The sequence below is a fragment of the Mastacembelus armatus genome, chromosome 11, assembly GCF_900324485.2.
Source record: "Mastacembelus armatus chromosome 11, fMasArm1.2, whole genome shotgun sequence".
In the NCBI taxonomy this organism is placed as follows: domain Eukaryota; kingdom Metazoa; phylum Chordata; class Actinopteri; order Synbranchiformes; family Mastacembelidae; genus Mastacembelus; species Mastacembelus armatus.
This window is the reverse complement of record NC_046643.1, coordinates 17,664,374-17,676,916: the sequence shown is the minus strand read 5'-3', so window position 1 is coordinate 17,676,916 and position 12,543 is coordinate 17,664,374. Positions and strand designations below refer to the sequence as shown.

At 40.8% G+C, this 12,543-nt stretch overlaps 1 protein-coding gene across 1 annotated transcript; it reads right to left on the bottom strand.

The window, feature by feature from the left end:
* Positions 1-983: 983 nt before the first annotated feature.
* sall3b (spalt-like transcription factor 3b) lies at positions 984-9,896 on the bottom strand. Its single transcript, XM_026300406.1, has 4 exons — positions 9,739-9,896; positions 3,081-6,044; positions 2,593-2,936; positions 984-1,376 (listed from the first exon to the last, which is right to left on the bottom strand). Exons 1-4 carry the CDS (start codon positions 9,818-9,820, stop codon positions 984-986), a joined length of 3,783 nt encoding a protein of 1,260 aa, XP_026156191.1. The 5' UTR covers positions 9,821-9,896.
* Positions 9,897-12,543: the final 2,647 nt, after the last annotated feature.

The following is a 12,543-nucleotide window of genomic DNA, read 5'->3' as shown; positions in this document are numbered from 1 at the left end:
TTGAGTTGAGGCATTTTTTTCCTCATAAGCTTCTGAACTAGGGCAATCTTTTCTTATCAACAGGTCTAAACCTGACGATTTAATTGATTTGTATTTACCAAAATAATTTTCAGACATTTCCAAGAAAATAAGAATCTGAAAAACCTTCTAATGTGATAAAATTATATTAATTTAACTCTTGATAATTATTTAACTTTTCAGCAGTGATGGAAACCATGATATGAGATCATCATCATAATTTCTGTTTGTTTTTCATATATATATGTTGACCACTGATTACCACAAACACATTGTTATTGTTATTCCTCCAGCATCGAAGACACAGAAACAACACACTAACAGATTTTTGAGTTCACATTTGTACCTTTGATGATGCAGAATGAAGTGAAGAGATTGTGAAATATTTATATAGTATTTATATAGTAGACTGTTGTAATTTCCCACCTGTAAAATGTAAAACAAAAAAGAAGAAACCTCTTTTCAGAGAGCGAAACAGAGAAAACAGAGTGAAATAGTGAATTAAACATACAGAACTGTTTGTTCTAGTTTTTATTCAGTCCAACTGTTGTTTAAAATGACACTTCTCACCATGACATTGACAACAGATCATTGCAGTTCATAATTGGTGGTATATTTTGTGCTTTGCACCAGCTAGCAGCTTTGTGGAGCTGTCTGGAGGAGATAGCAGACTGTTTGCATTATTAATGTGAACATATGTTTCCTTCTTCAGAGCAACCATACGTCTAAGCACCATAGAAATGTCCAGGTACAAGTTAAACAACTTATTCAATGTGTAGAAAAAAACATTCACAAATGACTGCAAAGTAAAAGAGTAAAATGTGAATACCCTACTAGTCTCTGTGAATTGATAAAAAGTTCTTTTTTCAGTCTCTACATATATAATACATAAGGACAAACAAGGTGTTTTACAAATAGTTTAACATCCATAACTTGCATAAGTATTTCATCAACATTCAACTTATTCAGTTGATTCCAATGTCTTTGCTGTCGTCAATCAGCATAGCAAAATGTCTGTTACTCCCCAGTTCCACGCCTGTCTTCGTTAGATTGGTTATTGGAGCTCCTGTGGTGCTCACTCTGTCAATGCCTGCAGTCAGAGGGTGAAGCTGAGAGATGCCTCTGTTCTGAATCACTGCAATCTCGTTGTTCTTCATGGCCAGGCCGTTGGTGATAGCTGTGGTGTAGCGGTTCCAAAAGCCCTGATCTACATTCAGTGCTCGAGCTGCCAGATCCTTGTGAAACATCTCCCCAAACTTCACAGCCTCTCCACCCAGCAGGGCCATGGGGTTCTCCACCGACAGGCGCCGGCCTCTCCTAGCTGGTGCGTTGTTCCACATGTGAGTTCCCATGTGAACCTGAAAGTGACATGTAAGATATTAGATTTGATGAATATTGTTTTTCCAAAATGCAGCCTTGTTTACCATGTATGGTCACAATAAATATCAAGGTATGTACACTAAAGATCCTGCACATTGCACATACTCACTCAATATGATAAAATATATATAAATACCAGAGCTGCATTAGCATATGATCTGAACAGCTGTAATGATTAATAGCTGAAATAATTAGATGATTCATTGATTAGTTGGTAAACAGAAAATCATTATAAAGTATTTTCATAATCTGTTTAATCAATCCAATATGTTCTCATTAAAAACACCAAACACTTTGGCAACCTCTTCAACATGAGGATTTCTGTTCTTTGTTTTACATGATAATTAACTGACTTTGATTTGGACTGTTGGATGGAAAAAACAAGTGATGTGAAAATGCCTCCTAAAGCTCTGAGAAATTGCAAAAAACATTTTTCACTATTTTCAGTGAACAGCTCCATAGTTAATCAACAAATCAATTAACAACGCAAATGGTCAGTGATAGTCAAATAGTAATTTTTAAAGAATAAATAAAAATGAATAAAAGACATTTTGCTAACATAAATAAAAGAAAAACTCCCAGGTCTTCCACAGCTTTTCTTAATGGAGAGAAAACGACCTTGAGACAAACACCATGGGACTGTAACTCAAGTGTGTTTGTGCTGTAGTGTGCATCTTGTTGGGCTAAATTATGCACATTGCATTAGAAATTCCAGTACAATGGATTTAGCTTAGATTTATAATTTATAGATTTTTATTCTGAAAGGGTCGTGTTAACACTTTCAATGCTATAGTTTCTTACATTATCTGAAATGTAAAGTTATTCACATGCTATTAAATATGCTGCAATGAGAATTTTGTAAACTTCTTGATAAAAGAGAGATGTTTTGTGTTTACAAACTTTATTTTCTCTTTTTGTTTTCATCTACCAGGGATGTTATATTGTTGATATGTATATCAGTTTGCATTAAAACTGTAAAACACAATAGTTAGACTAACTACACCTGTAATGGAAGCACTTTTCAACAAAGACTTAATTTTGAAATGCATTGAATATTGATTTGTTTATGTAGCTGTTGTGGAGTATCCTCCATCATCACATGACAAGTCAACATCTAATATTTTCAGCAAACATGTAAACAAAGCCATATATCATCTTAAGTGAAGGCAGCACAACAACAAAGCCTTTATCTACCTTCAGATTGCCTTTTGTGGTGAAAGCTCTGCCGCAGATGGAGCAGACAAACGGTTTCTCCCCAGTGTGGGTGCGTTCGTGGATCTGTAGAGCGCTAGCAGAAGAGAAGTTTTTCCCACAGACGTTGCAGTTGTGCTGCTTTGGTGTTCGACGAGGGGGCGCTGGGCCGAGCAGGGAGGTCATCCCCGGGCTGCCAACTGACGGATAAGTCGGTGGGATGTGGATGCTAAATGGTGGGGGTTGACCTTCATTTGGCTTGTTTGGATGACTGTGACCGTTCACTTCGGTTTTTATCGTGCCCAGTGACGTGCTGTTTACCAGGCTGGGAATGCTCTGACCTGCAGCTGAAATCAAAGTGCACAGATGTGAAGGTTTCTTCCCTTAAAACATAACATGAGTCAAATGTGACATCTAAAAAAAATATTACATTGAATCTATATAAAGTGATGATAATTTCACAAAAGGAACGCACGACAAGTTAAATGTACCTCTTTCTCTGCTCAGTTGGAACAGCAGACTGTAGGGAGTCTCCTCTTTGGGTTGTATTCCCCTCAGCTCCTGGGCCACTGCAGCAGCTGATGCAGAGGTAGGAGACTCAGGTTGCTCCCTCTTCACTGAGGCAGCCAAAGGCTCTTGGGACTCTGGCCTATTGTTGTTCACTGCAGGTGATTTGATCGTCATGCCTTCTAAGTTGCTTTGAATAGGCGACACTGATACATGGGATGAACAGGGGGATTCGGGCAAACTTGGGCTGTTTGCACTGCAGTTCTCCACCTTTTTCTCTGATGAAGCACATTTAATTTTAAGTTGGCTGCTGTCATTAAAACCATTTGTCAATGATGTTAAGCCAAAGGAGTGGTTCAGGTTTATAGTAGTGTCAATCATCCTCATCTGGTTCTCCAGGGCTGTTATACTTGAACCAATGACAGAGGACTTAGGAGAAGTACAATCAGAGATGAAGGATTTAGACGGACTCACACCTTCCTCCATGTTTTCTATTTCCTCTTCTTCATTTTCATCCTCCATTGAAATATCATCAGTGAGGTCATTGCCATTGCTGCTGAGATTGTCAAAGTTCTTCTCATTGATAGAGAGGCTGCCATCTATCTCCTGCAGCCCATCCACAAGCATTGAGTCTGGAATCTGTCCCACCATGTGCATACGGATGTGCTGCTGCAGAACTACAGCGTTGGTGAACTTCTTCTGGCAAATAGGACACGAGTGTTGCACGTGCACTGGAGGATTTTCTCTGTGAACACCAATGTGAGTCTTCAGGTTACCTTTGGTGGTGAAAGCCCTGCCACACACTTTGCATTTAAAGGGCCTCTCCCCAGTGTGAATGCGGTAGTGCATCTTGAGTGCACTTTGACAGCTGAGGACACGGTGGCACAGGACGCACTGGTTGGGGTCCGTAATCTTTTTGTCAATATTCTCCACCAGCTGCTGAAGCTTTGAGGTTTCAGATGTTTCCATGGCGTCCAGGAGGCCACCTGATGCAAATTGTGGCTCCTCTGAGTTTAATGAGAGAGGTGGAGAGTTGGAGACAGGGGAGGCTGAGGTAACAGGCTCCAGCGTGATGGCAACAGATGGGATCGTAGTGGTGGCTGCCTCTGTTACTGGGTTGGCTCTCAGGTTCAGGGTGCAGCTTTGTGGTGGGTATACTCCCTCCATTTTCAGCATTTTGGATGTTTCTGTCTCACGGTTGGACTGTGGAGCCTCTGAGACAGGGGAGAAATGAGCCTCACTGCCTCTGTGGTTAGGTGACAAAGATACACATTCACCAGGAGCTGGCTGGTAGGGAGATTTAACAGATGGTGTTACACCTACAGGATCATTTGAGCCTTCGATACTGGTAATAGTGGAAGAAAGAGAAAGACTCATGGAGGCTGGCAGAGTTGCTACAACAGGTTTGCTATCCAGCCACGAGGAGACAGGTTTTTCTGGAGGGATAGACATTCCATAGGGAATCCCAGAACTTGTTGGCACATTGTCTAGATATTCTGGCACTGGATAGGGGTTCATCTGGACGTGAGGATACTTCTCTTTATGCCTTTGGAAGTGCACCTTTAAATTTCCTTTTGTTGAAAAGCGATTGCCGCAGATGTTGCATTTGAAGGGCCGCTCTCCTGTATGGGAGCGCAGGTGGATCTGCAGAGCACTGTCGCTGCCAAACACTTTGGCACAGAACCTGCATTTATGCTTGAAGAAGGGCTCCTCTGGGCTGGGCTTTGTTTCGAATAAGGACATATTAGACAGTTTCCCTTTCCTGTGCTTCATCAGGGCTGCAAGAGGGTCAAGTGCATTAGCTGTGGCAGCAATGCTAGCCAAGGGATTGGGGAAAATGACGCTCCTGGGGGGGCTCTGAGGTAGATATGGCAGGGTGGAGGATGAGCTGAGGAGGCTGCTCTGCCCCAGGGACAGTGGGCTAGAGGAGCTCAGTGTCTGAGTACAGTTAATGCTGCTGGTGTGTGAGCCTGTGTAAGGAGGCAGTAATGTGGAGATGCTGCTACTGCTGCTGCTGCTGGAGAGGGATGGGGTTGAGGTTTCTGTGGATGCAGATGTATATGTAACATCTTTAAGGGCGGACTGCCCACATAAAGTTTGCGATTGTGATTTTTCAAGCACAGATGACAAAGAAACAGCAGCCTCTCCGTTAATGGTGGAGGGCATTGTTCCTGACAGGGGCAGGATAGAAGGAGGGATGATGCCTTGAGAGGGGAAGGAGTTAGGTGCGAGAGACAATGATCTGGACACTGGGTTTAACGCAGCTTGTGTTGGTTGTCTGTTAATGGTGGCTACCTGGCTGCAGATCTGCTCAATAAGCTGCAGCTGGTGGACCTGTTGCTGCTGCAGAGCCAGCAGGTGCTCCAGGATTACAGGGATGGCCGCTGAAGCTGCCTTTCCTCCCGTACCGCTGCTGTTGATGCCCTGGGAGAACTGCGCGACTGCCACCCTGGTGCTGTGAAGGATCTCCAGCGTTACGTTTGTACTCGGCATGCTGTAGCTGGCAGCTGCTGACATCTGGGGGGAAGTGGACTCAGCTGAATCTGAAGGCTGAGGACTGGAGGTTGTAGTATATTTGTCCTGTGGGGGATGCTCAGGTTCCACGGCTTCATCGTGCTCCAGACCTTCCTCTGAATTATCCAGACTGTCACTGTCATTCACCTGCGCCTCTCCCAGCTCAAAGCCAGCGTCTGTGGACTCTGGTGCAGACGAGTCACTGGACGCCATGCTAGGAACCGGAGAGGGTCCCATAGGAGATTCCTCAGGAGCAGCCATCCCTTCATTGCACTTAACTATTACCACCAAAGAATCCTCAGTGCAGACTTTCTGATGTTCGCTCAGCTCAGTCCAAGTGAAGAACTCAGCACAGCATTTGACACAGATGTGTGTTTCTTCACTGCTGTTGCAGACTCCATTGGTGTCCTCTCTCTCTCTGCCTCCCAGGATGCCTGAAAAGGAAAAAACATGATTATGAATTCAAAACTAATCATTTACTGCCCTGATATTTCACCAGAGGGACACATTATAATTAATTCTCAAACAGTCCATCGCTCCAAACTCATGTTGTGTGGACAAGAACTAGTCAAACTCACTTAAGTTAAAATTCCACATAGTCCAAAAGTGTCCAAAGGAAAGAAAAACATGAAAAGCAGATTTTTTTTACAAAATGATGCAAAACACATCAAAACCAGATTTACCTCATACAAAAAAATGTAAAATTGTAATTTTTGAAATTATAACATTACTGCAGATTATGTCCATTTTGTTTTTCTGATTTCAATATAAAAGATAGAATTTCTGACCATGTGTGAGATGAGTTTACTACTTAAAATTCAACAAGGCCCATAAAAATGACTTTAGAGTGATGACAGTTTTTTAACTGATGCCCTATTTTCAGAAGTTCATCATCTTTCAGTAAAATCAATGACATTCATTGAAGTTATCTGACCTCTCAGTTGTGCATTCAGACAGATAATGAAACAGAATATTGATTTTCTGCACGTTAATACATTTCAGCAAAGAACAACTTGGGTTAAACACATACTGGTAATAACATACATCATTTTGCCTTGATTTTAATCAGATTAGGGAACCAGACGTTTACTGCATCAGGGCAGTTTAGGTCATGAAATTTAGCTAAAACATAATAAGAAAAATAATCAAATTTTTTTGTTTTTATGCAGTAAATCAAACTTGTTTAAAACTACAAGAAGCCCAAAGCATGTTTGGTTATTTCTGTAAAAAGCTGCTGCATACGGCACAGTTATTCAACACATTTTAATAAAACTCCTACTTCTGTTAGTCTGACACTGATCTTTTGAGATGAGAGTTCCCTTTTTCCCTCTTTCAATAGCTGCTTGTGTGACGTTCTTTGTGAAAAGACTTTACACTTTTGAATCGCTGCTGCATCTGGTCAGGCTCTGCCCCATTAGGAAACAGAAAGAAATACCAGATGGAAAGATCTGGGGAAATCAATAGTGAATTATTGTTGCACATACTCAGACTCCTCTAAACCAATTTAAGATGAACAATTTCAAAAGAACCAAAAGCAGAAAGATGAGCATTATAAGTTTATTGTTTTCTATGTATTTTAAAACAATTTTCTTTTTTATGAAAAAAAATTATTCACTTTCTGCCACATAAGATACATACATGCTGCACCTTTGTTCTTAAACACAGTAAATTTAGATACAAAGCAATTTAAAGACACGTGTGTGTGTGTGTGTGTGTGTGTGTGCGCGCGCGCGCGCGTGCGTGTGTGTATATGTTGTTTGTACATATAAAAACTCACTACTTAGTTTATTTTTCAGAAGCTGAAAGAATTGTCCCAGTATGCACAGAAAGACATATCTGGTATGTTAAAATATATGTATATATATATATATATATATATATATATATATATATCACTGATGAATAAAGTTTCTATCTAATTCTATGACTAGATCCTTATGCAAACATACTGTGAGGAAATAAGTTAGTAAATACATTAAAAGTTTTAGGTGTTAACTGTCACATCTGACACAAAATCTGAACATTATTTTAATGTGTTTTGGTTCGGTTCAGAGCCGTCTGACGAGAGCTGAGTGAGTCAAATCGACTTGAAAGTCAAACTCGTCACAAGTAAATAATCCTTGTTCACCAAGTGGGTGGTCTGAAGATCACCAGGGCGATTCAGCAAACACAGGAGCGAAAACACTCGCTCAGGATTTTGTCTGGCCTTTGTAAGATTTACTTACAATGAAAACAAAGAAAAGATCAGTGTCTGATTTAAAGCTCTGAATATATTTCCAAATATAATAACGCTGATAGAAATTTATTTAAAATCGTCACCCTCAGTCAATCCATAGTGTTAGGAGCAGAAAACAGATTTATGTCTGTTTCTTGCTGTGTGGTTTGACGTCGGGAGGAGAGAGGGGGAAAAAAATCACGAAGCTGCAACTGAAAAGCAAACACACTCTCAGCGTCTCTGCCTCTCAGTGTGACCTCTGGGCTTCAAAGGTCAGCGGTTTGGATGTACTAATTGTATTATGATTCAGACATGGAGCACTTGCCCCCTCGCAGGGTTAGCTGACAAAGGTTAAGTCAGCAGGCTCAATCAAAGCCCATCTGAGAGTGGCGGAGCCCCCCGCCTGGCTGCAGGGCTGTGGGAGGGCCCGAGTGATGAGGGCCTCTTCACACTCAACACCTTTTCACAGCCACAGATAATAATAAAGTGACATATGATTTTACTAAAAAAAAAAAAAAAAAACATGGAACAAGAAGCATGATGGTGAAGATCTGAATTAATGTATTAAATGGGCTGGGCCATTGTGGCCTTTGCTTTTAAGAATAAACAGAAGATAAAAGGTGACAGTCTGCATTAATATAATAAATAGAAAGATGTGCAGTCGATCATGTTACATTACAATAATCAAACTTAAAGACTGTCTGTTAAAGCTTACTGGACCCATTTTACAGAACCACTTCCTGTGAGACACAAAACTTTGAGAGCACAGGCCAAATTTAATTTAAAATTCTGTCAATTCTGGATAAACGCTTCAATGTGATCTTATAATTTAACTTCCATTTAAAATATAAGCGCTGATATCACTTAGTGCTCAAATAACATCCAGGATTTCCTTCACATACTTAAAGAACAAAGTAATTACATGTTTAAAATATCTGAAAAATGTAAAGGCCTATGGTTTCTCATAACACAGGCTGGTAACATGATTTAACAACCAGGATCTGGTTAAAAACAATGTGGGAAATGCTGATAATCTTTAATTTTGTACAAACCAAACGTTAATATTAAGAAATGCAGGATGTTAGGAACCATTTGGTCTGACCTCTTGATTTTCATAGTAGCATCTGTACTGAATATATGCTAAATCAGGCATTAGCTACTTATGAAGTCTGTATTCAGGTAAAGACTTTATTACGGTTATGACAATAAAAAATAACAAACTGATCCTACTTGACTTCAAAACACACTTTGATTTTAGATGATTTTTTTTCCTGGATGTAAATGTTTATTAAAAATGTAAAAGTTTTAATAATGGACAGGAAGGCCTGGGGCCAACAAAAGGAACCAGCTCAAATTAAACCTTGATGTAAAATATCACCTAATTTCTCTGTATTTCTGTCGGTTCATCGTTTATTCTCTCCTGCCCATCAGAGGTCCTGTTTCCACCCATCACCCCCAAAACTGTTAAACATTAATGAAATTCAATTATGATAATAGCTCTGGTTTTGGTAAATAAACATGATCTGCCATCTTTTTGTTTTGCTCGTAGCCAGAAATCTGTATTGTTTCACTGTAGTTTAATATGACTTTTGATAAAGAACAAAAAATTCAATCCCACACGACTTTCTTCTTTATGTTATACTTTTAAACTTTTACTTAAAGTCCAAAGGTTTGCAAACTAAATCACGTTAAAATGTAAAAATAAATAATTAAGGCAGAAACAAAAAAGTTAAACTAAACTCAGTTTGTCGCCCATTTAATTTGCAAAATATAGTTCGTCCACCTTCGCAGAAATAAAGTCAGCACCTTTTACAGGTTTTTTTGTATGAATCCGTCCTTAAACGATACCTTTGGTCCATTAACAGCAGCTGAAGTAAAGCCAGTAAAAGTCGCTTCAAGCCCTGGACACCTACCATTTCTGCAGAGGAGTCCAGTCTGTGTCGCGTCTTCATCGGACTTGAGGTGCTGCGGCTTGGCTTGCTTGCGGCGGGACATGTCGATCTTTGTGTGCGCCTCGCTGCTGCCTTTCCCCGGATCATCTACAAGCAGCGAATGGGACCCTGCCGAGGGAGCGGGGTCGGTGAAATAAGTGAAGGGCGGCTGGTGTTGGTGCCCGTGTGCAGATTGCGCATGTCAGTGTAATTATGATGGAGGAAGGATAATGCTTTGACGACTCTCGCTGCCCTTCGGTGGGTGATTGGCTGCGGTCCACACAACTCACGCTCGATCTGAAAATGAGGGATGGGTTTTAATAATAGTTACTTCACTTCCTGTCCGGTGTGCGGCTGCTTTTACGCACAACTCCGAGCAGCTCCAACGTCGTTCAGTCCGACCTGGACTCCTGTGAGTGTCCCATGTCTTTTGGAGCCCTTAAGCTTTGACCCTGTGGTGTGGTCCGATTGGGCTTAAGATCGACTGTTCCTGGATGAGTTTGGGTCAGAAAGACGCTCCAGTGTGACCTGAGCTGTGAGGCTGTGGATGGATCTCACCTCAGATGCACTTTACACAGCAGTACAACTCTAGCAGGAGCGATAATCCCAGCACAGGAGGATATGTTGCATGTTGAGTCTCCTACAAGTGCGTATAGTCCACAGACGACGCGTTAGGAGATGTTGGCGAAGTGTTGCGTAAAAAGGTGAATCCCCTCACAGATCCGAGGATTAGTAAAGTACGTGCGTAAACTCAAGCTTCGTGCGTAAAAAGCTCGCTCAGGTCGCAGATAGGTCTCATCTAAACTGGTGGCCGTCGGAAAAGAGACTCCCTGGTTTGTCCGAGGCACCGACGCGCTCCTTGTTGCCTCCGCCTCCGGTCCATCATTAGGTGCCCTGCAATAGGCTACTGCCAGGATACACAGGAGGTGTTGAAGCCTTTGCCTCATTTGTTACGACCTCCCACAATTTGGCGCCATAATCGACTGGAAAATGTCTCTGGAAAAGAAGTCGTCCTTTGAGTGATGAGCGGGATGTGAGGAGGGTCAACGTACCTGAACTCTGCTGTTTATATTTAAAGGAGCAACGTTGGCTATGAAATAAAGAAACTAGGCTGACTACAAGTTTGGCGGAGACACAGTCACCGATTACAGGTCATAGTTTTCAATTTATACTATTATTAGTCCCTACGCCATTAGTCACCACACAGCCAAAATGATCAGAGTATTGAGTGAACAGTAAAAGCTATTTAATGTTAATTGTTTGCTCCTCCTCCTCCACAGACTGAAGCTGTGTCCATGCAGAGAGAAGAATGACGGGTCCTTCACCACAGCTGTAATCCCTTTTCACCAGGCATTGTCCCAAAACTTGTAATTATGTGGTATTAAAAGATGCAGCAGGGGGAGGACAGAATCAGCTGTTGATAATTGCAAGTACTACACAACAGCCTGGTATTGATCGGTATGTCTGCTATGCCCCTGCTATGGAGAGATAAGGAGGCCCCACTCTTGCTGGAATATAATTTCTTCTGGCCTATCAGGTTTCTACAGTCTTATGATGAATAGCCAGAGTGGCCAAGAGCGCTTATCTGGAAACTCAACCCTCCTTGATTCGATATTGATTCTTTGTAACCAGCACCGACACACAAAATCAAACTAGCAACTACTTGACCATGATCTCTCCCAGATTGTAACTTGGCCTACACCGATGCAAACTCCACTCACAGCCTCAAGAACCACTTGAATTGAATTACTGGGTACATGTGTTAGGATCAAACGTGTTAACGTGTGTTGTTTTGTATGATGAGTAATGATAATGTGTTTTTACAAGGTGAAATAAAGTTAAATAAATCATTCAGTAATAATAAAGTCACGGCTGCAGGAAGTACAGTACCAGTCAAAGTTTGAAAACACCTTCTCATTCATTGTTTTTCTTTGTTTCTACCTACGTTCTACGTCGCCTACGCTGTAGATGAATACTTAAGGCTTTAACTCTGCAGTTCATTTTGAGCCTTTATTTAAAAATACTCTGGTCATGGATCCTTGATGAGACTTTTGCAGATAAGATCAGAGATACTACATGTCTACTTTATACTTCTGGAAGGAAGTTGGGCAATAAAACATTGTGTAAAACTTTTGTTTTTTGAACCTTATTTTAAATTTGAGAGGATATTAGATATTTTCAAACTTAGGTTTTATGAAATAAGATGTTTATTTTTTTAAACGTTAAAGAAACAGGGTAAATAAAAGGTGGCCGTAGAGACATTAGTAACACAATGTCATTTTACATTTGAACATTATCTTTTTTTCCTCAGTCTCATCTGGCACTTTTTTATTGGAAAGACATGTTGGCGACGACCTCTTTAAATGTCGATTTTCTTGCCCTCAGCCAACCCAGTATCTCTATAAATTACACTCGTATCGGACAAATCTGCAAGCACAGTTTATTTCCAGTGCTAATGAAGGACATGGTGGTATAAAAAAAAAAACAAACAAATTTTTAAATTGCTGCGCTTAAAAAGGCTTTTTTGGGGATTTTATTCAGGCATTTGCAAAGTCATCAAACAGAATAAAAAAAATAATAAAAGCCTCTCCATCCTGAGCTGAGATTTTAATGTATATTTTGGGAATTTAGTCAAATCCTAAATGAGCAGACGTCTTGAATTTAACAGATACTAGTATTTAAAAGTACGAAGACTAAAGCTGAAGGCCACAGGCTGCAGCTTCACTTGGTAACGCATGAGTCTGTGCAGGCTTGCCGTATCATGTGATTTACTTTTCAATGAAACCA